General features: G+C 35.3%; 1 protein-coding gene across 7 annotated transcripts in view; it reads left to right on the top strand.

Annotated features, from left to right (window-relative positions):
• LOC106478602 (structural maintenance of chromosomes protein 1A-like) overlaps positions 1 to 21,339 on the top strand; it is a 160,082-nt gene extending 138,743 nt beyond the window's left edge. For 6 of the 7 annotated variants that reach the window (XM_022382210.1, XM_022382209.1, XM_013939157.2 and 3 more), the window contains 6 exons: positions 1,175 to 1,287; positions 12,449 to 12,617; positions 15,928 to 16,106; positions 16,664 to 16,733; positions 16,908 to 17,018; positions 19,591 to 21,339. In XM_022382210.1, the coding sequence (XP_022237918.1) occupies positions 1,175 to 1,287; positions 12,449 to 12,617; positions 15,928 to 16,106; positions 16,664 to 16,733; positions 16,908 to 17,018; positions 19,591 to 19,650 (702 nt within the window). In that variant the 3' untranslated portion in view covers positions 19,651 to 21,339. Of the gene's footprint in view, positions 1 to 1,174; positions 1,288 to 12,448; positions 12,618 to 15,927; positions 16,107 to 16,663; positions 16,734 to 16,907; positions 17,019 to 19,590 lie in introns of those variants that run through there. The other variant, XM_022382214.1, reaches the window with a different exon arrangement.
• The last annotated feature ends 837 nt before the right edge of the window (positions 21,340 to 22,176 follow it).

Raw genomic sequence — 22,176 nt, 5'->3', positions numbered from 1 at the left:
AAACTAGTCACATTCTGGGACAGACTAACTCGATAAATTCACAGACAAATCTTTAGTAAAAATTCTTTATAACACAGTGAAATAATCTTTATTTAGGCACAAACACAATCAAAGTTTACAGGCTAGTTATATTGAGATGTTATTATTGGAGAGTCTAATTGTATTGAAAACAAATCAATGTCTGCAAAATTCTCAAATCATCTTGTTCCAGACTGAGAAAATATGACATTATATATTAATAACAGTAGTGCCATATTTCTCAGAGTGCACGTGCTACCTACGTGAGTGATGGTCCCTCTCACTACAAAATAAGGAAGGTTGTATCTTTAAGTCATCACTTACCAATAGAATATATCATTGTCTCTCAGTATGTTCCACACTACAGGAATCTTTCCCATAAGAAAATGCATGTGACATCCTAGTTGAATGATCTAGTTCCATGAGTAAATAAGGCAAGAGGAACCTAGTGACTCCCTTGACTGACATCCATTAGTAAGATTACAAACAATGTGTAAAGAAATTGTCAAGAAATTAAATATTATCTAAGAGGTAGGAAACACATTGTATGTCTGCATGCCATAGTATTAAGCTAAAAGACTGTATATAGTGTTAGTAGATAAAGTACTTGTTCAACAGATAAAACATTAACGTAAATATCTGTATGTAGACTTGGTAGATAGTCTGCTTGTTCAACATTAACGTAAAAGACTTTATGCAGAATAGGCAGATATTCTTCCTTTCTAACATATAGGGCATTAAGATGAAAGACAGTCTGGTTGTATATACATATATAAACCAGACAATGCTCTTTTCATTATGTGATCATATCTGTTGTGTATCCTGTTTTGTGCTCTCAACTGTGTTAGTGTTCTTCTTGTCATTGATTCATGCAAATTAATATCATACAAAAAGTGGTATCAATGTACTATCTAATCTTAGATTTTTGAAATTAGGTGTTAGTATTTAAACATTTTGGAAAAGTTCTTATATAAATTTCTTGTCTTAATAAGTGTATGAACTCCATGTTGGTTTTTATTTAAACTGTAATCTGTTCAGGTATGGATTGAGTATGCTTGTATTATATATATATATAGAGATTTATAATCAGAAAATGCAGATGTTTTGCTATACATTAATTTATCTAAATTACTTAAAACTGTTATTCTTTGTTTAGTTAGACTCTCATGAAGAAGTTAAAAAAGAAGGTGATCATCTTCAAAAAGAAATTTCTGATATGGAGACTCATCTTCAGAGAATACAGGCACCTAATATGAGAGCCATGGAGAAGTAAGTTGAGAGCAACCTTCTCACAATAGTGTCAAGAAATAGTGTAAGACAATAACAGGAAAAGACAATACTCTCAAACAATGGAAATAAATAGCATAATGATAATAGGAAAAGACAACCTACTCAAATAGTGAATATAATAGCATAAGATAATAATAAAAACAACAACCCTATCAAATAGTGTAAGACAATAATAGGTAAAGGCAATCCACTTAATTGCTTTAAAAATGTAAAACGACTCTTTTAAAGTAATACACCTAGTTCTTTTGCATAATCATTATAGGTAGAAGTATTTTTAAAAAATGAAAGCTTTAATATGTATATAGTATGTTCTATTTCCATATATGGTGACACTGTAAACTCAAACTACATATGCTACATGGATAGCTTTACAAAAGGCTTTTTCTGAAGTAGGCAATACCTTTAACACTTTCTTGAAAGAAATTTTACAATAAAATGTATATCATGACAACTAATGTAATATATAGTATATTGTTATGTATCTGCTTGTTTGTTAATTTCCGGTATAAATTCTTTCCGAGGAACTTCAGCAATACAAGCCCTTTCTTGATTAAAACTAGTTTATTCTTTCTTGATACAACTTTGTAATATACTGAATTTCCACAGTCACTTTAAACTTAACAACTTTTATAATACACGCTATAAATCACAGTGATTCACACACTTTACTTAGGGTGCCTACTGTTCGCTTGACTCAATTATCTATCACTTCAATATCTATCTATATCTCTTCAATCAGTCATTCCGCAGGCTTTATCTGCCAGGCTTATATACTAAAAAAGAGGGTGCCTGGCAAACACTTGGATATTCATGGAGTTCCTCAATAAGTCATGATCCCTCTAGAAACTCCAGCGTGCATGCTCCCAACTTCACGTGATTTCCGCTGTCGTAACAATATATTTCACTGTATCTTATCTGTGAAAGTTACTTATGTAATCATTTTATAAATTATATGCAGCTGTTTCAAATAGACCCCTGCTAGCTCATGCTGAAGCAAAGTCCGCCATATTTGTTTCAAGTCTTTTTAAGGTGAAAAGGAACTATCAAAGTTAATTGTTTCTACAAAGTAAACAAGAAAGCATTGTTTGGTAGTTTGTCTTAAGCAGAGTATTCATGATGAAATTTAGTTGAATGGATGGCAACTGACTGTTATAGAAAAACAAGTGTAGAGGATGACATTTCGAAAGTCATCCACCTTTCGTTTTCAGGTCAGCGTATGTATGGAGTTTTCAGTCTTTATAGCATTGATTGTATTATGATTGGTTGGTTTATTTCTGTTACTGATTGGTGGAAAAAACGTCCTGTAGATTCAACCAATGATAGCCCCATGTTACTCACCTCTAATCCCGAATGACTGTTTAGTGAAGGTTGTATTGTGTTAATATAAAAGGATTGTGTAATTTTTCTTGTCTTCCAATATTCATCTGTGTCAATGGTTCTAGTTTTTTCCCAATTTATTTTGTTTCCAGTTGTCATGGTGTATTCTGCAATGGCTGAATTTTGTGTTTTCATGAGACTTGTCTTTATGTTCTTTTATTCTTGCCGTGAATCTTCTTTCCTTTTATCCAATGTATGTTTCTTTACAGGAACATGGAATTTCTCATTGGTAGATTTCTGTTTGTTTTTCAACAGAATGGATCTTAATGTTTTGTAGGGTTTTCACTAGACTCTACGTTGAAGTTTTTTGCTATGCGTTTGAGTTTTTTACTGAAATTTTGCAGGTAGGGGAGGTAAATTGTATCAGTGGTAGGCTTCTGCTGTAACAGCTAAAAGTTTAGAAATTTACAGTCATTATAAGGAAGAAGAGAGATTGCAAGAAAGAAAATCCCAGTTTTCAGATATTACATGTATGATTTTATTAGCTATAGAAATCTGGAAATTGTAAGAGGAAAAGTTATAATATTCTCAAGTTAACTGATTTCATAAATGAGTGTTAGATAAGTTCGTTTTATAATGGAATGATCAGCAGTGCAACTTATGAAGTAAGTCTGAATTTAACTGAACTAGCTGAGTTGAAGCTAAGAAATAAAATACTTGGATACGGTATCATGTAGTATGAAAGCAATTTTTATTTAAAACAAATGGACAATTGCAGTGTGTCTACTTGTTTTCTTGACATTGGATGGTAACCTGCTATTGGAATTGTAAATATCTCAACAGATTTTTCTTCCCCCAAAATGGCTTCCCATCAACAGACTCACTTGAGACCCTGTGGAGTAATGTTTAAATCTAACATTTCTTTCTCAACTGGAAATGTTGTATATACCCATAGCAATAGGGTCCTTCTTATTAAATCAAATCTGTAGGCTGTAACCTTAAGATATCATCTTCTCTACCATTGAAGGATGCTGCTGTCATTGATCTTCTTGCAAAATGTGGCATCATATCAATATCCCCTGTATGAAAAGCAGTATTATCTCTAGAAAAGAAACAAAGGTAGCTAGAAATAAGTCAAATTAATGGTTTTCTTGACCACATGTTATGCCAAAACTGCAAAGACTTAAGATAAATGAAAAATGTATACTGATGTACTAAATCCACTAGTGTTACATTTACTGGACTCCTTACACAATTTGACAGCTTTATCTTGCTCACATTCAAAAGAAATCTTGTAACATGATTATTAAACAGATCTTATTTTACATGGAAATTTCTCTCATACAGGATATTCTAAAGTGAAATGGCAAAACACAATATTTATTTAAAAAAATTACTAATACCTTTCTAACTAAGAAACTCACTAATTACTACCCAGACTACCAACCATACCCAAACTTATTATATCTCTTGTCTTCCATACCTAGGTAAATAAAGCGTAACCTTAAAAAGTCAAATTAAATGCATAATTTATCGTTACTACTCCCAAGTTGATTTCAGATTAGTTTTTAAACCCACATCAAGCATACAGGATTTTTTCCTTACTAAAGACCTCCTCCCAATCTTATCTTTGTTCATGCCTTGTATATCTTTACACATGTGGAGACTGTAAGGCCTCCTATGTTGGCAAAACCAAATGCCATCTACTAGTTACAGCCAATGAGCATATGAGAATTTCCATAAAAACAAAATAAGTTGAGTAACCCCTGTGCTTCCTTTATATGTCAATGTAGTGAAGAAACAGGGCATAAACTTAACTTATCAAATTGACAGTCAAGGCAAGTTATTTGAACTGTAAGGTATGGCCATATGTTCCCAACCCTCTCCAATGTTTCCAGTGCCAGCAGTTCGGTCATTCGGAGGCATCTTGTCATGGTTCTGTGATGTGTGCTCATTGTGATGGCAAGGACTACAAAATCTACGAGTGCAAATTGAACCCTAACTGTGTTAATTGTAGTGGTTCTCACCCCTATTACAATACATCTTGCCCTAATTGGGTGGAAGAGAAAGAGGTACAGCGTTTGAAGACTGTTAATAACATTTCTTACCCCGAAGCTTGGAAGCTATTGTTCCCTACTCCATCTTGGACATATGCCACTGCACTATGCTCCACTGCTATGCTGGGAGTGCAGACGGACCTTTCTGTACCTCCATCTGAATCTTTTTCACGTCATGTGAGGGGTCTTCTACCCTCAGTGGATAACAGAATTGACCAGTCTATGTCTAGTCCAATCTCTGTCCCCACCATTCCTTACAGTGACTGCCTGGATCCACCTCCTATGGCACTGGTCGCTGCTCAGGTCCTTCTTCTTTTGCCCTGAGATGCAGGACGATCATTTGATCATGTCCTCAATCACTGGATTCTAAGTCTGATGACAGAGATCTGCCCACCCAACCAAGAGCAGGATCCATGGAAGTCGATAGACCTCCTTCTAGTAAAGAAAAACAGTATGGTCGTAAAGCAAAGGGTTCTCCGCCCAGTTCTCCTCCACCTAAATAGAAATGTCCACTTTGATACTGATGAGGTTTTCGTTCTAATCTCTATAGCATTAAGGCCTTGATTGATTCCTATCATCCAGTTTGTCTCTCCTTACAGGAAACATTTGTGAAACCTGCCAATACAGTCACCTTTCAGCTGTTTTCTTTGTACCAGAATGACAGGTTGTGTGATGGACAAGAGCATGGAGGGGTGGCATTGCTGGTTGACCAGCATGTGCCCTTCTTATCTGTGTCACTCAATACATTCTTGGAGGCTGTACCCATCCATGTTTTCTTGGGTCTTACCATCAATGTTTATTCTCTCTACATGTCTCCTGAAGAGACTTATGATCAATCGGACCTTGATGCCCTCGTTGAACTGTTGCCATCTCCCTTTTTAATTCTGAGAGACTTTAATGGAGACAATCCCCTCTGGGGTGGTGCTGATATTGATGTGAGGAGTCATTCCATAGAGCGTATGCTCTTGGATCACAACTTTTCTCTATTTAACACTGAATCTTACACTTACATCTTCATGCACTTAGTCAGTCTTTCACTACCATTGTTCTCTTGATCTGCTCCCCTTCACTTTTCTTGGATGGTTGACAGTGACCCACAGAGCAGTAATAGTTTTCCTATCATTTTGAGGGAGGTTGGCCCGTCATCGATGCCACCCAACCTGAGTGCCATGGTAGACGTTGAACCAGGCTGACTGGCCCTCTTTCACTGCTCTCTCCAAACTTAATCCTGCCATTGTCTGTCTGCCATCAATAGACAACTGTGTCATAGCAGTGACTGACTGTATCATCCAGGCAGCTGCTCACTTTATTCCTAAGACCTCAACACGTTTTCCATGGTGGAGTTCTGCCTGCCAAGAGGCACGTAAGACTCAAAAATGGGCCTTGGATACCTTCCAATGGTATCCCTCTCTTTCTAACCACATAGGTTATCAGCGGACCCATGCCCACACTTGGTAGGTTCAACATCAAAGCCAAAAGGAGTCTTGGATTAAGTTCACTACTCGCATCTCTTCTACCACTAGTTCCAAAACCATATGGGACAAAATTTGGAAAGTCAGTGGGAAGTATGTTTGCCATCCTGCTCTCCAATAGCCAGGAAGTTGCTGATGTCCAGAGCATTGCTGATGCTCTCAGCTACAGCTTTTCTCGTGCATCTAACACTTCTGTTTCTTCCTCTGTCTTCTTGGCTATCAAGTCTCGGGTAGAGCAATCACCTCTTTCCTTTCGGGCTAATCATCTCTACGACTATAATCGCCCCTTTACACTGGTGGAACTCAAACTTGCTCTTCATTGGTCTGGCAGTACATCAGTTGGACCTGATGATGTTCATTATGAGGTGCTGTGCTATCTCTCTCCTGCCTCTCTTGCTATTCTTCTGGTTATTTTTAACTGGATCTAGCAGGAGCATGTTTTTCCAGATCCCAAGATTCCTTCTGATTATTGTTCCATTGCTTTGACTAGCTGGATCTGTAAGGTCTTAGAGAGGATGGTTAATGCTCATCTTCTTCCTCGAATCAAACAAGCTCCTCTCACCCACCCAGAGTGGGTTCCATCAACAACATTTCACCATGGACCATCTGATACGACTTGAAATGTTGATCAGAGAAGCCTTCCTCAAGCAAGAACATCTTGTTTCCATATTTTTTTATCTTAAGAAGGCTTATGACACTACGTGGAGGTATGGCATTTTGCAGGACCTCCACTCCTATCAGTTGCTAGGCCATTTACGCATTTTTATTCAGAACTTTATACTGGACAGGTGATTCCAAGTCCATGTGGGTTTGACTCCTTCCCATTCTTTTCCATAGGAACTTGGAGTCCCTCAGGGCTGTGTCTTGAGTGTCACACGTTTTAGTGTCAAATTTAATGCTATCACTACACACCTTCCTCCTACTGTTGCAAATGAGCTCTATGTCAATGTCTTCCACATCTTGTGTTGGTTGTCAAACATGAGGTTTATTGAGCAGCAGCTTCAGACTGCCCTCAATCACTTGTTGAAGTGGACTACAGCAAACTGTTTTACATTTCTTTTTCCAAAACCGTTTGCATGCATTTTTGTCACCAATGGGATCTACACCCCCATCCTGAGCTCCGTCTTGGCGATGTTATTATTTGTGTGGTCCCTGAGGCAGAGTTTTTGGGGCTTGTTTGACTGTAAGCTTACTTTCATTCCACATGTCAAGCAGCTACATTTCAAGTGTACAAGTGCACTGAACATCCTTCATGTCCTCTCTTCCACCTCTTGGGGAATGAACTGATGTTCTATGCTCAAGATCTATCATGCCCTGATTCGATCCAAACTGGACTATGGTTCTGTCAGGACCTTGGCCTTGAAGATGCTGGACCCCATTCACCATCTGGGGCTTTGGCTCTACACCAGGGCTTTTTGCACTTCTCCAGTCCAGAGTTTGTACACTGAGTCCCAAGAACCTCTTCTTCACCTCTGTCATTTGAAACTTTCCCTACAATATGCTACCAAGCTTCGATCCTTACCACAGCATCCCACCTCGGATTTTCTTTCTTCCTTGGTGGGCCATGCTCTTTCAAAACAGATGGTCTGCAATTCCCCCTTTGTTGGCCTTCGTATCCAGGAACAACTGGTTGAATTGGGTCTGGCATTGGATGACGTTGCTGTTCCCAATAATCAGCCCATTCTGCCATGGCTTATTACCATCCCTGTCTATGATCTTTTCTTGAGTCATCTGAGGAAGGTGGATACTCCCAGTTGGAAGTACCATCTTCTCTTTGCTGAACATCTTTCGAAAAATCCTTCTATTACCATTTACACAGATGGTTCAAAATCAGGTGACTCTGTAGGCTCTGCCATGTTTTGCCATGGCTCGTTAGTTGCTCGCAGGATCCCATCTGCAGTTTCTGTGTTCATTGCTGAGTTGTATGCTATTTCTCTTGCCCTGGATAATGTAGAAGCTATGCAGCACAGCAACTGTACTATTTACACTGATTCTCTTAACTTTCTGCTGGCCTTGGAATCACTTAATGTTAGTTCTCACTCTATTCTCATCGATATTCAACAATGACTGGCCCATTTTTATCTATCTTCTGTTTCCATTTAGTTTTTTTGGATACCTGACCACATCAGTATTTGCAGGAATGAGCTCGCTGACACCACAGCTAAGTCTATCTGCTCTGGCACCATCACGGCCATTCCTGTCCCATACATGGACTACGGTCCTGTATTCAAGACGCGGCTTCTCGCCAGTTGGGGTGAGCAACGTTATAACAAGTTTTTTCATATCAAACCTTCTGTTGCTCTGTGATCTTCTTGTTTCCATAAGGACCAGAAGGAGGAGGTTGTCCTGGCAAGGCTATGCATTGGTCACAGTTTTATATCTCATCGTTTTCTTTTATCTGGTACTGATCCACCAATATGTACCCTTTCTGACACTCAAGTCACAATAAGCCCACATTTTACTGTCATGCTGTCGTTACAATCGTGAGCGGCAGCATCATTTTAGACACGTTTTGTGAGGGTTTACCCCTGATGTTGGACACTGTCCACCTTGATTGTATTTTTAATTTTTTAAGAACATTTGGTCTTTTTAATTCTATTAATTCTTTTATCTGTATTTTGGAAAATTTTGGTTTTAACTCAATTTATTTTTACGTTTTACTACAATTTACTTTTATTGTTTTGACCGATTGTTTGGCATAGATAGCCTAGTTGCTTTGCACCATAAAATGCCAAACAACCAACCAACCTTATTACTTTATCCAAAATAATTTGAATTCATAATATTTGTTTCTCTAGAAAGGGAAATTTATGTGTTGTTGCCATTTGATGTGTAATATTTTCTCAGTGTGTTTATGAGTGCATCTATTAATAGGATATGCACCAAAATAAAATTCTGAATCTCAACATTTCAGTTATAGTTTTATTTTGTAGATAATTTGAGAGGAAAGAACAGACAATTTCTTTTTTAAAATTGATGTCATTTGCCTCATAGAAAAAAAATGAGATACCAGGCCGAAAAGGTTAAAGGTTGAAACATGCAGCTTTTTATGGCACCATGCAAAACTTTTAAATAACTTCTTCAGTCAGGCTAATAAAATTTGCCCAAATTACATAAAAAACAAAGTTGCATTTTGATTTTTCTTAAAATTAATTGAGCAGGAGCTCAAATATTACTCAATCGTATTAGTTCCAAAAACTCATTCTGGGGCACTACATACTTCATCTTCACACAAGGCTTTTATCTGTTCCCTTGCCAGATGAGCTAGACTATCCCTGAAGGTTGTTTCTCTAACTTCCAATTCAGTTCGCCCCTACTCCATGTCAGTTTACTAATACAAGTGGCATGTCTACCATCACTGGTCTATTTCCTCTGTCCCATCCTACTGTCCTGCAACTGACTTCTTTCCTTACCTGGATTTTTGACAAGTGGCTGTGGGAATCCACCATTGCTGGTTATCATATGGCAGTGTCAGCCACCTTCCATTTCACAAGATTTCATCATGTCTACACTTCTCCAATCTTCACCCTTTTTTTCATTCCTTTCATTTTTGCTGTCTTCTGCATCTTATTGCCCTTAATGTCATCCTCCATGCCCTCACTCTTCCTCTCTTTGAGCCAATGTCTTTCTGTTTCCTATATCATTTCTCTTTAAAGACCTTTTTCCTCCTTCTCTTGGTATGTGTGGACATCGACGTTTGGAATTATTTGCCCTCGATGTCTCTCACACATTATATCACCAGTCATATGTCATTCTTTACCTGAATCAATATTTCCTCCCCGAAACTTCACTTTCTCCTGATGATTGTCATCTCTTCCAAGTCGCCTCCCATCAATTCTGTCACCTTACAATGTCCCTGGCTGCCTGATTCAGTCATCCTTCAGAAGATATAGTTCATACTGGCATGTGGACCACTCTTCCATTTCTCTTACATTATCAACATCATCTGGCCATTTCCTGCTCTACAGGTTACTGTCTACCTCCCATCACTATCTTGAGCTCCACAGTCTCTCTATGAATGAGTAGGTGCTATTTTTATTATATTCTTTTTTACAGGAGCCTTTCTCACAAATATGGATCCTGTTCAGTGGCAAGTGTTGCCTGTCCGGATATACTTATTCTTAAACCCACACTCTACAGTCATTCAGGTCAATTATGCCCACCATCGAGATGGGGTGTTCCACAAGACTGCTTGTAGGTTTCTCCTTGTGGTGTTCTTCATCATAAATATGTTTGCCCAAAGTAAAGCAGAATAGGATTGCTGCCTATCCCTGCTGCTCCTTGGTTTGGTGTATCAGGAATGAGCTGCTTTTCAATATAAGGTTTCATAGTCACCCTTTGCACTCTCTCCGGTGTTGCATTCCTCTGGATTGTCCAACACATTTCCCCCATTTTCCAGTAGAGTATGGGAGTCCTTACCACTTACTAACTCATAGCTGCTGGGGTGGTAGACTATGGAGGCTTCCTCCTGAATGTGAGTAGGGTTCTGTTCTGCCATTGTAGATGGTTTATAGATACTCCTCCTACTGTGAATCTGATGTTCTTTCCAGATTCTGCCTGGTTATGGACTGGATGATTTTCCACCACAATGCAGCCCATCCCTCTAGCTGGGCCACCCTCCTTCCTATCACTGCCCGGATGTCAGTTCCCGGGGATAATGGTGTTGGAAGGAGTTGGACTAGCCACATAAATCCTCACATGTGAGTGTCCCAGGTAACCTCCTCCTACTGTGGACTGGACAATTAATTTCCAATACCACCTGGCTCTGGAATGGAGTTGAAACACCACTTTGCTGTCTGCCTTCCTACTGTCAGTTCACAGGGGGTACCGGTGTTGGTTGTGTTGGACATGCACACATGATGATGTGGGTTCTTCCAATAGAGATGATCTTTCCTTCCAGTTCCCATATCTGAGGTGAACAGTAGAGGACCCTCTTCCTACCATGGGTCAAGTATTCATATCATGGTACACTTGGTGTTAGCTGAGGTAGATCTCCCCATTATGGTCAACTGCACCCTAGCCACTCTACATCAAGGGTCCCTTCACTTAATTTATGGGGTTCCTCCTATTATTCTGCTCTTATTGCAACAATTTCATGGGCAAAAAGTATACCTGGCTCAGAAGTGGTGCGGTCTCCCACAGGTGTGTTTTGCATATTCTTTATTCACACACCCCATGGACTTCCTTCATTCACTTTCTAAAGGGGTCTCCTCTAGGTCATGTTACACTGGTCCCTACACTAGGTCATTGTGAGAGTCTAGCTGTTATATGAGAAGAAATAAAGTATTGTATTCTGCATTGTAAATGTATTTCTGATAAATTCTTACCTCCGCTTGCCCTTCCTCCCAACTTCCAGTGTCTTTTTCTTTTTATGTTACTCAATCTCGAAGTGAAGTTGAGCTAGCTGTGCTAGGAGTTGTGTCACAATCCTGTTGGTGGAGGGTTGTTGCATGCTCATCTGCATGCTATCACGCAATAATCTCATGTGAAAACACATGAGGGTAGGTGGGAATAGTATCCAAGGCTAGTGGTGAGCAAAACTTTGTGCATATAGAGAGTAGTACAAGTCGAGAAAAGCTGTTATGGGAGAGAAGGTAAGAATCTATTGGAAATACATTTTCAGTGTAGGAAAATGTTAACTTTAATTCACATAAAAATTTATTTCCAACATTCTGTCTCACTCTGAACATTACTGTGAAACCTACATTTCAAATCTGTTTTCTATCAAAATATCATAAGTGTGCTGCATTGTATTTCTTTTTCTTTTGCCATTAAACTTACAATTTTTTTGTTTATTTTCATGAGACACAGTAAGGGTAATTAATTTCAAAACTTTCCTATCCCTATTCAAGTCTATTGATACCATGGTGTTTTCAAAAAGGAAGATCTACTTTTCTTGTGTTCTTGGCAATGTAATTTGGAAAGATCTTCATTTTCATAGAAAATTGGGCAAAAGATATACATATTTTTCATTAGAAAATATTAATATAAAGATTTTATTATTAGTCAATCACTTGTTAAAGTTGGGTTGAAACAAACCAAATTATTAAATCTGACCAGGCAAGCTATGTTGTATTTTGCTTTTATTTAATAGAAAAAGTTTAAATAATAAATGCTTAGGAATTTTTGATCTTGAGAAAGTTTTTTTTATATAATTTTTCAGCTGTATGTTTATTTTCAAATATGTTTGCTGTCTGAATGGATGAGGTTCAGAAGTGACTGAAAGTGACCATTAGTTAATTTGAATGTTGTGTAGTTCTTCATTATTTGTTTATGAGTTCATCTGTTTCTCAGATTAGATGGAGTTCGGGAACGACTGAGATTAACTGATAGTGAGTTTGAAAGTGCTAGAAAAAGAGCCAAAAAAGCAAAACAAGTTTTTGAAAAAGTGAAGAGGGAGCGTTATGACAAATTCATGAGTTGTTTTGACCATGTCTCTAATAAGATTGATGACATTTATAAGGTAAGATACCTACTTAAAATCTTATTAAACTAAATTTAAACGTGCTACAATGTCTTCAGCTTTATTCTGCAGACTTATAAGAATCACTTTCATTCCTGAAAAGCATGAAATGTTTTGAAATTTCCCTCATATATTGTTGTATGTACTTTATGAAATATCTCTTGTATTTTATCTATGAAATGTTTTTTTTATAAGTGTGAGACTGTGTGACAATGCAGTATCTTTGTAATTCAGTAATCCTCATTATTTGAACCAGACCTGTTAATATTTCACTTTTAGGAATTTTATTTTTTAATTGTAATATCTATTCCTCTAAAAAGGGAAAATGAATTCATGTAATATTTTTCATTTGATATGTAATAATTCTCAAAAAAGAACATAATTCACCAGCTTCACTTTATTATTGTATTAGATTCTCCAAAAACATTCTAGTACATTTTCAAATATAGAAAAAAAATAATTGGTAGTTTTTTAAGTTGTATTTTTAATATTCAAATTTAGACGTTTGTTTGCTAGAAGGTGCATGATGCAATAACTAGAAATTTCATGAAAGTTATAAATGTAAATGTTTCCTGCATATATAGAAATATGAGTACAATATAAATACAAGATTCAGTGAGTTAATGAGTAATCAATGAGTGATTCAATTCAGTATTAATAATGAAGGAGTTAGGTAGAGTTATCACATCTATTCAGTTACTCAGTGAGTTAGTCAACATGTTTGCTAGCAAGGAAATACAAGATCAAGAAGAAAGAGGAAGAAAATTAAAAGATGACCAAGAAAGAAAAGAGATTAACAAATAAAAGAACACAAAGAAGAAATTTACAGATTAAAAGAAGATCAAGAGGTAAGAGATTTAATATTTGAAGAAGAATAAGAAGAAAACTTAATCTGATTAAAGACGAAACTTATGAAGCTATTGAAGATATACATAGGGATTATAACATCAGAATTGAAGAAGTACAAAACGACATTACTGAATTAAAAGCAAAGTATAAATGGGGCATCCATTTATGTGCAAAATGATTGTTTTAATAACATTTAAAATGAGTAGAAGGACATCTATGAAGCACAGAAAGATCAAGCTCAATGAGGTAGAAAAGAATATCAATGATAGAAAAACATTTGCAAAATGGATTGGTAAATGCAGAAATTGAACTAGCCACACCTCTTTCTACATCTGCCTCAGAATTCTAATCTAAAACACCATTTACTCTATGATATGGAATAGGAGAATGTATTTGGTTTACACCTGTTACCATTACTGCTGTGACTGACTGCAAGACCTTCCTTGGCTCTCCAGCCATGATGCTATCATACCAAGTTCTAGAACGTAGCTGGCTGTATAAACAACATCACCCAATCAAGAAAAGAAACCAATGAGCTATAATTGAAAAGTACCATGCTCAATTTGAACTAATTTCCAGAGTGAATGAGTGAAATAGTAAACAACAAGCTCTTCATTTTGCTGCCAATTTAAAAGAACCAGCTTTAACAACATTAAGCAACCTTCCAGATTAGAACCATAACAAATATCAAGCATTAGTAACTGCCTTATACAACAGTTTTGGAGTGACATACTAAAAGGAAGTAGCCAAAGCAAAGCTCAAGAGTAGAGTATGGAGGAAAGAACAGACCTTAGCCAAACTTGCAGAAAATGTGGAAGGGCTCACCCAGTTATCTTACCTAGATGATTCATATGAAATGATGTATCCATTGGCACATGACCAACTTATTGATGCCATAACAGACGAGGATGTGAAAATTAGGTTTAAGCAAAATAGGTTAAACTTTCCAATTGGTGATGGAACTTGAATCCATTAAATTTGCAGATAAATAAACTAAAGACACCATCTAGAGGTTATAGGCTCATCAGCTGGAATAGTATTGAAACATCACCACCCTCCCTGATGATAGTCTAGAAGTACTGAAAGGATTAGTTAGATAACTAGTTACATAGAAGAAATAAACCATAAGACAACAGATGTTTGACATATTGCCAGGAACTGCATGTAGAGAATAATACCTTCTCCAATGGACCTTGTAATTTAGGTTGAATAAATACAATACCTCATAAGATTGATACTGGGCATGCAGCCCTAATACATCAGTTAGACAAAAATTCTTACATGAAAAGCACACTAAAGCTTTGAAAGAGGTAGAAGCTGTGGAGGAGGGTGGAGTCATAGATCCAAATACTGGTATTTGAGCATCACCTATTATACTTTTTAAGAAGAGGGATGGATCCACAAGGTTCTGTGTGGTATACCAGAAGGTGAATGAAGTCACAAAGATGGATGCCTACCCACTCCTAATAATTTGCTTTACTTTGGATTATTATTTGATAAAAATGGTTTTTAAATGTGGATGTGAAGAGTGGATATTAGCAAGTGCAAGTCAAGGAAGCAAGTAGAGACAAGGCAGCCTATACTACAAGAAATGGGTTGGGTTAATTTGTTGTTACCATTTGGATTATGAAATGCATCTGCAATGGAGTGTGCTATCTCTGAACTACTTGGGATGTTATACTCATATACTTGGATGGCATAATCACTCATGGGAAGACCTTTGATAATGCTTATGATGGGCTAAGAAAAGTTCTGGACTGTTAAAGAAAGAAAACCTTAAGCTGAATCCCAAGAAGTGTTAGTTGTTACATCAGCAGAGAAGTATCTGTACATTCATCTAAGATTATTGAATTTGTTCAGAAATGGCTCATACCAAAGAACTTGAGTGAGGTAAGAAGATTTCTTAGACTATGCTCTTTGTTGTTTTGTAAAATCAGTCTGACAATAGCTCATTCTCTACATAAGTTTCCTGAAAAACCAAATAAGTTTTTTTTTTACTACTGATTATGAACAAGCATTGAACAAAATGAAGAAACGAATTGCCTATTGAGAGTTATCACATCTTTTCGGTTACATAGTGAGCTAGTCAGTGGGTTTGTTCTTAATAACATTAGTGAGGAAATTCTTCAAATAAGCTTATAAGTAAGTAAGGCTTATGTACCATAAGTCTCATAATTTTTGTTTAAATGTTGTTGATGAAGTTAAACCTACAATTGAACATACCCTGTAAAAATGTTATTGAACAAATAAATTAATTGATTGTCATTATGTGTACTGAACTTGGTATTACTTTTACCAAATAATCCAGAAGAATCTGCCCAATGATAAAACATATTACAAGAGTACTTTATTTGAAAAATTAAAGAAACTTTTTTTTTCAACATGTACACACTTTTTTATTTCAAGTATTTTCTATATGAGTGTGCTTTTATCACTTTTGCCTTTGTATCATCTCCTATAGGCACTGACTAACAACCAGAGTGCCCAAGCTTTTCTTGGACCAGAGAACCCAGAGGAACCATACCTAGAAGGTATTAACTATAATTGTGTGGCCCCTGGTAAACGGTTTCAGCCAATGAGTAACCTTTCTGGTGGTGAAAAAACAGTAGCAGCTTTGGCTTTACTCTTTGCCATCCACAGGTAAGAATTTCTTGCATAATGATAAACTTGACTGTTCTTAATATTTTCAGAATTTTGCATATTCTTCTTTCTTATTTAATTAAAGATAATAGTATTATTTTTAAAATGGAAAATAATAAGTACAGATATGTTTTTTAAGAATATAAGTTTATTTCTATTTTGCAAAGAGTTAATAAAACTGAAAAACAATACTTCATAACATTAATATTTCATTTTTGTTGGTTTGAACTAAAAATGCATAAGATTTCTAAGACTAAGTGAAAGAGATATTTTTTCCAAGCAATGCATCACCCACATAAATTCTAAAAGGCCTGTTAACCAAACTAGACAATAATGTTAAATATTTGGGTTTGAGAAAGGTTCTAGGACTATGAAAGTTGACTAACTAGGTTATGCTGAGTTCTCTCTGTTATGCTTATGTAAAGATTTTCATTCAGTTTAAAGTTTGTTGAAACACTGTCTCACTCCCAAAGTTCCCAAACATTTGTAACAAAAGACTTTACATTATTTCATACCTAAGATGACAAAACATTGAATTTTGTGTCCTTTCTCTCCAGTTATCAACCAGCTCCATTTTTTGTGTTAGATGAAATTGATGCTGCACTGGACAACACAAATATTGGCAAAGTAAGTTTTTATGGTCAGCAGTGAAAGTCGTATAGGTTTTAGAATCAAGAATAGGAAAATTATAGTGAAATTTAGTGTATTTTCATTTTTTACTGTAAATGTGTTGAAGTAAAAATGTTTTCAACACTTTACAGCTACTTTCTCTAACATTTTTATCTAATATTTTTATTAAAGGTTGCTAGGTTTATCCGAGAACAAACTGAAACGTCCTTCCAATGTGTAGTTATATCCCTGAAAGAAGAATTCTATGGTCATGCAGATGCTCTTGTAGGAATTGTCCCAGATGTAAGTGTCAAGACTTTAAGTTCCTTAGTTGCTCTATCTTGTGATTGTTAGGATAACACAGTAACAACCAGTGCACTGAAACACCATAACTGCAGTGTACCTTGTTGAGAAGGCACTGTAACACCCAGTACATTGAAACATTATGACTGTTGGCATTATGGATTGTTTAAAGGGTAATATGACAGCCAGTGTATTGGAATGTCATGACTGCTTAATATTATTGATTGTCGAGTGTTGGATGTACAAGACTGTTTACTGTATGTGTTATTATGTAATTTCTTTTGTGAGTTAATATTTAATGATTGTCTAGTTTCATAACAAGAGTTTTAAAAGTTAATCATTTTAAAGGCAAAAGTTATGACAAGTTTAACTGCATAACTCAGTAAGAGTTTTAAATTGTGTGTGTGGTTCAGTTGTTGTAGTATTGTTGACTCCAAACTACTCAAATCTTCAGTATTTTTATCATTATCTTAAGTGAACAACATATAAATATAGATGATCAAGCGAGCACAAGTCAAGTGCAGTTCAGTCAGAAAATTAGTTAGCAAAAGAAAACATGAAGTTAGCCAGTGTGTGAGTGATTAACCATAACAGGTGATATATTAAAGTGAGTTTAGAGAAAATTCGAGGCCTCATTGAACAATGTATATATATAGACAACCAAGAGAATGCAAGTCAAGTGCAGTTCATTCAGAAAATTAGTTAGTGAAAGAAAGCGTGAAGTTAGCTGGTGTGTGAGTGATTAGCCATAACATGTGATATTTTAAAGTGAGTTTGCAGTTTAATAGAAATAATGAGAATAATTTGTCTTGCCAAAGGGTGTTCTAAAGTAATTGAACCCATCTATATGGATTTTAATTAAAAGGAGACAAATATTTAAAGTTTGATATACAACTGTGGTAACTTTGGGGGGTAACATAAGTGAATTATTCACTGATACTATTCTGATAAGAGTAGAGAAAAATAATTCATCTTGTCAATTGGATTCTAAAGTAATTGAATCAACCTATGTGGACTTTTGACAAGAAAAGAGAATTATTTAGAGTTTGTGACACAACTGTGATATCCATAATGTAAAGAATTTATGTACATAGTTGGACTTGTTTTGAATATATTATTTTAAAACAAGTGGAATGTGTGCTGTCCATCTATTGTCGATTTTTATCATCAACAAGTCACAGTCACCTACTGTAGAAGAATCCTCAGCTCACTCGTATTTAAAATCATGACATTGAGAGGGTACTATAACAAGCAATGTTGAAACATCATGATTGCTGAGAGGGTACTGTGACATCCAGTGCATTGAAACATGATGACTGGTGTGTATTATGGATTGCTGAGAAAGTACTTTTGAACATTAAAACAGCATGGCAGTTTTGCATTATGGATTGTTGAGAGGGTACTGTGACAGCAGTGAATTGAAACATCATGACTGGTATGTATTATGGATTGTTTAGAGGATACTTTGACAACCAATGCACTGAAACATCATGACTGTCATATTTTATGGATTGTTGAGAGGTTGCTGTGATTGCCAGTGCATTGAAACATCTTGACTAGACCCGGGTGATTAATGATATTTAGTAATCAGTTAGTACAGTGTTTCTCCAACCATGGTATGTACAAGAAAAAACGAAAAAGTGGTTGGCAGTGGCTGCTGCCAGAGAGTTTGACTTCCTCTTAGTCAGCAGTTTGCCAACAAATAAAGAAATATGATCAGTTGGCAGTGGGTGCTGAAAGTCAGTTGTGTTACCTTCAGTCAGCAGGTAAACATTAGTGACAGTGGCAGATAGCCTTATTAGCTTTGCCATAACAAAGACAGGGTGAGCAAACATGATAGCTATATTTTGATTAGTTGGTATAGTTAAAAATAGTTATGATTAGCTACACTAATTTTGATTATTTGATTATTTTTGTAACAATTGATATAATTTTGATCGGTCAGTTAGTTTATGGGACACTATTTCATGTCATCCCTGCTAATAGATATATATTGCAAACCATGGTGTCTGTGTGAGAATTCATCTGTCCCCCATTTGAAAAGCTGAGCACACAGGCAAAGCTCAACATTCACTTTGGAAATGATGGGATAACAGACATGAATAATGTTGATTCCAAATTTTATTTTACTAGCAGTATATTCTACACTAAACTGTTAGGAATTTATCACACTATCATTCACGTTTCAAAATGTGACATAACTTAAAGAATAAAATGTAGATTTACCATATGTTATTGTTGAGTGGCTCTAAGCATGACTGAAATGTTCAACAATTGCTTTTCGCAGTAAGCGTTATAAGTAGCTCAGAGCTTTGGCTCTGAGTGAAACCAAAAGTGCAACACAATTAACCTTTTTAAAGTCCATGAAATAATTTAAATTGACAGATTAACTTAAACTTTTCCCATCACTGGGGACAGGTACTTTTGCTTGTAATTGAATAAATCACCCACCTCTATCTGCTTCCGGATGATTTATGGGATAATGTTATAGCCAAAAATAATTTTATTCACATTACTGTTTACTTGCTTAGGCATACCACACCACAAATTTAAAGTGTTTTGCTTTTTACAGCCTGGAGAATGTACCATCAGTCGTGTTCTCACCTTGGATCTCACAGAGTACCAGGAGTGAATTCTAACCTAGCAGTGTTCTTTCTTTTATATCTATGTATATGTACATTATGAAACTGTGAAGTTGTTTCATTTTATTTTTACCTATACTTTGTATTGTTTTTAATCAGATTTTAATTGGAGGAGAAGAATAACAATGTTTTTGTTTTGTTTTAACTTTACAGTTTTATTCTATAAATTAAAATAAAAACTGTTCGAGCAGTTGCAAAGCAACGCATTAATTGTATCTGATCAGGGGTTAATTCTTGTATTTATTAAATCTTTTTTAAGTGTGATATAGGCATAATGTAAGAAAAGTCTGAATTTTTTTCTGCTCAGGCAATCGTGATATTGTTCCATCTGTTAAGTGGTTCAGGCTACCTAGTGAAACCTATAAAACCTGTATTTTTAATTTTTTTTACAATATATCAAAAAATTTTAGAAACCTATAGATTTGAAAACAAACCTATACTTTTACCCAAAACAGATTGCTGCAAAATATTTGATACTCTAGTCAATATAGTATTATAATTATCCTATACAGGCATATGGAAATCTAACAATATTGCAGAATTTCTGAAATGAAGGAATTTCAGACTTTATTATCAGCATTATCATAGTAAAGTCTGTCATCACACACAAAGTGATAAATTTATTCATGGAAATTTTAGAGGTGAGTATAGAAATTCACATTTAGTGTTAGTCAAAAACAAATTGTTTACATATATATTCAACTCTATATTTTGGTTTGTGAAACCATAATTTTCTCTATATTTTTAGAGAGAGGAAACTTTAAAAAAATCTTTATTTTTGCATTGGCCTGTTTTTATATCTGAACTATCTTAAAGTCTTAGAAAGTTTGTTTCAAATTTATTAAAGAAATGAACTACAGATTGTAAAAAATATAATAATAAGGCTAAATCTAAAATTGTAAGTTACAAAATACATTCATTCTTAAATGCAAAAATGTTAATCAGAATTTTTTAACCACTTTAACTAACATAAGTTTAGAAAAATGTCATTGAATTGGATCTCATTTAATTGAAGTTTCTTCATATTTGTTACTAAGAAATGGCTTGTTTTATTGAAAAATATTTTTTTCTTGGTTTTCAGCATTGTTGTGATAGTCTGTGTTGGATATTTATTATATGTAAGTAAACATACTGGTAGAAAGTGTAATATGTATTGAGAAGTTTTTCCAGTGTTTTAATGTATTTATTATTCATGGTGTCCAAGCTACATTAACAGGTTCACTGCCATGTGCCCCACTGGTGGGTCAGAACCAACTTTTAGTTATGGGCCGCATAACACACTGGTGGATCACATATTACAAGTGGCTTCAATGAGCTAATTAATATTAGTATAGTTACCCATATAAATATTAGACACCTGGGTTAAGTAAAAAAGAAAAGTGTGGTTGGTACTAGGATAGGGATTATTAATACTACTAATGGCAGTGAACGAATGTATTGAACAAAGAATTTGTTTTCTGTGTTCTATGTTTCTATATAGGCTCTATTCTGTGGTACTTAGAAGTATTAATCATGTCACTGGCAGCTGTGAAACTCCATTGTTAAAGATTGTTTTGTTTCTAAATCATTGAAATTTTACAGATGGTTATAGAAAGTTTCCTTTATTATTAGTCGATTATAAGTTATTTATATGTATTTAACTCTGTATTTTGGTTTTTGAAACTACAATTTTCTCTATATTTTTGGTCAAAGAAAACTTTATTTTTGCATTGTTTTGTTACCTGAGTGGCCTATTTTTTTTTCTCAACTATTTTAAAGTGTTAGTAAGTTTGTTACACATTTATTTCAGAAATCCACCATAGAATATAAAAAAATAAAATTGTAAGTTATGCAACATGTTCATTGTTAAATAAATTAAAATGCAAGGTGATTTACTAAGCTATTTTTTATGTCTTCTTAAATTTACAGAAATAAATTCAGTAAAAAAATTTAACTGTAAATGTTTTTTTTCTTCCACATTGCTGAAAATCAAAGGACAAATTAAGAGGAATGTGGGAAAAAACATGTCTAGTTAACTTGTTTTTGTAACAATTACTAGGCCTGTTGGTTTTCGAATGTTTCACTGTCTTTCAACATTTAGGCCATAAATTTTAAAGTATTATACCATATATACAAACAGCAATCATATTGTTGGTGTGAAGGTGCTTTGTAGTCACTATGAGAAAAACCTATACACTGGATAGGTGAAGTGAAGAAAAAGTGTCATTGGCCACTATTCAGTTCATCACATTATACAGCTGCACAATATCAGATATAATAAACATAGTATTCTAAAAATTGTTTAATCTCAAAGTCCAAGTTCAAGGGAGGTCCAGTTCAATCTACACTTTGATCAATGTGGGTTATTGGGTTATACTACTTTCAGATAATTCCACTCCTCATCAGTAACCATGAACACAAACTAACCAAAGAGAGATAAGCTGGACCGAAATTGTTTTGTTTCAAGAGTAAATAAAACCAACATTAAAACTAACAAATATTTTTATTTCTTACTTTTTATGTTCACATGTCATGCA

The sequence above is a fragment of the Limulus polyphemus genome, unplaced genomic scaffold, assembly GCF_000517525.1.
Source record: "Limulus polyphemus unplaced genomic scaffold, Limulus_polyphemus-2.1.2 Scaffold230, whole genome shotgun sequence".
Lineage (NCBI taxonomy): Eukaryota > Metazoa > Arthropoda > Merostomata > Xiphosura > Limulidae > Limulus > Limulus polyphemus.
This window is presented reverse-complemented; position numbering and strand designations above follow the sequence as displayed.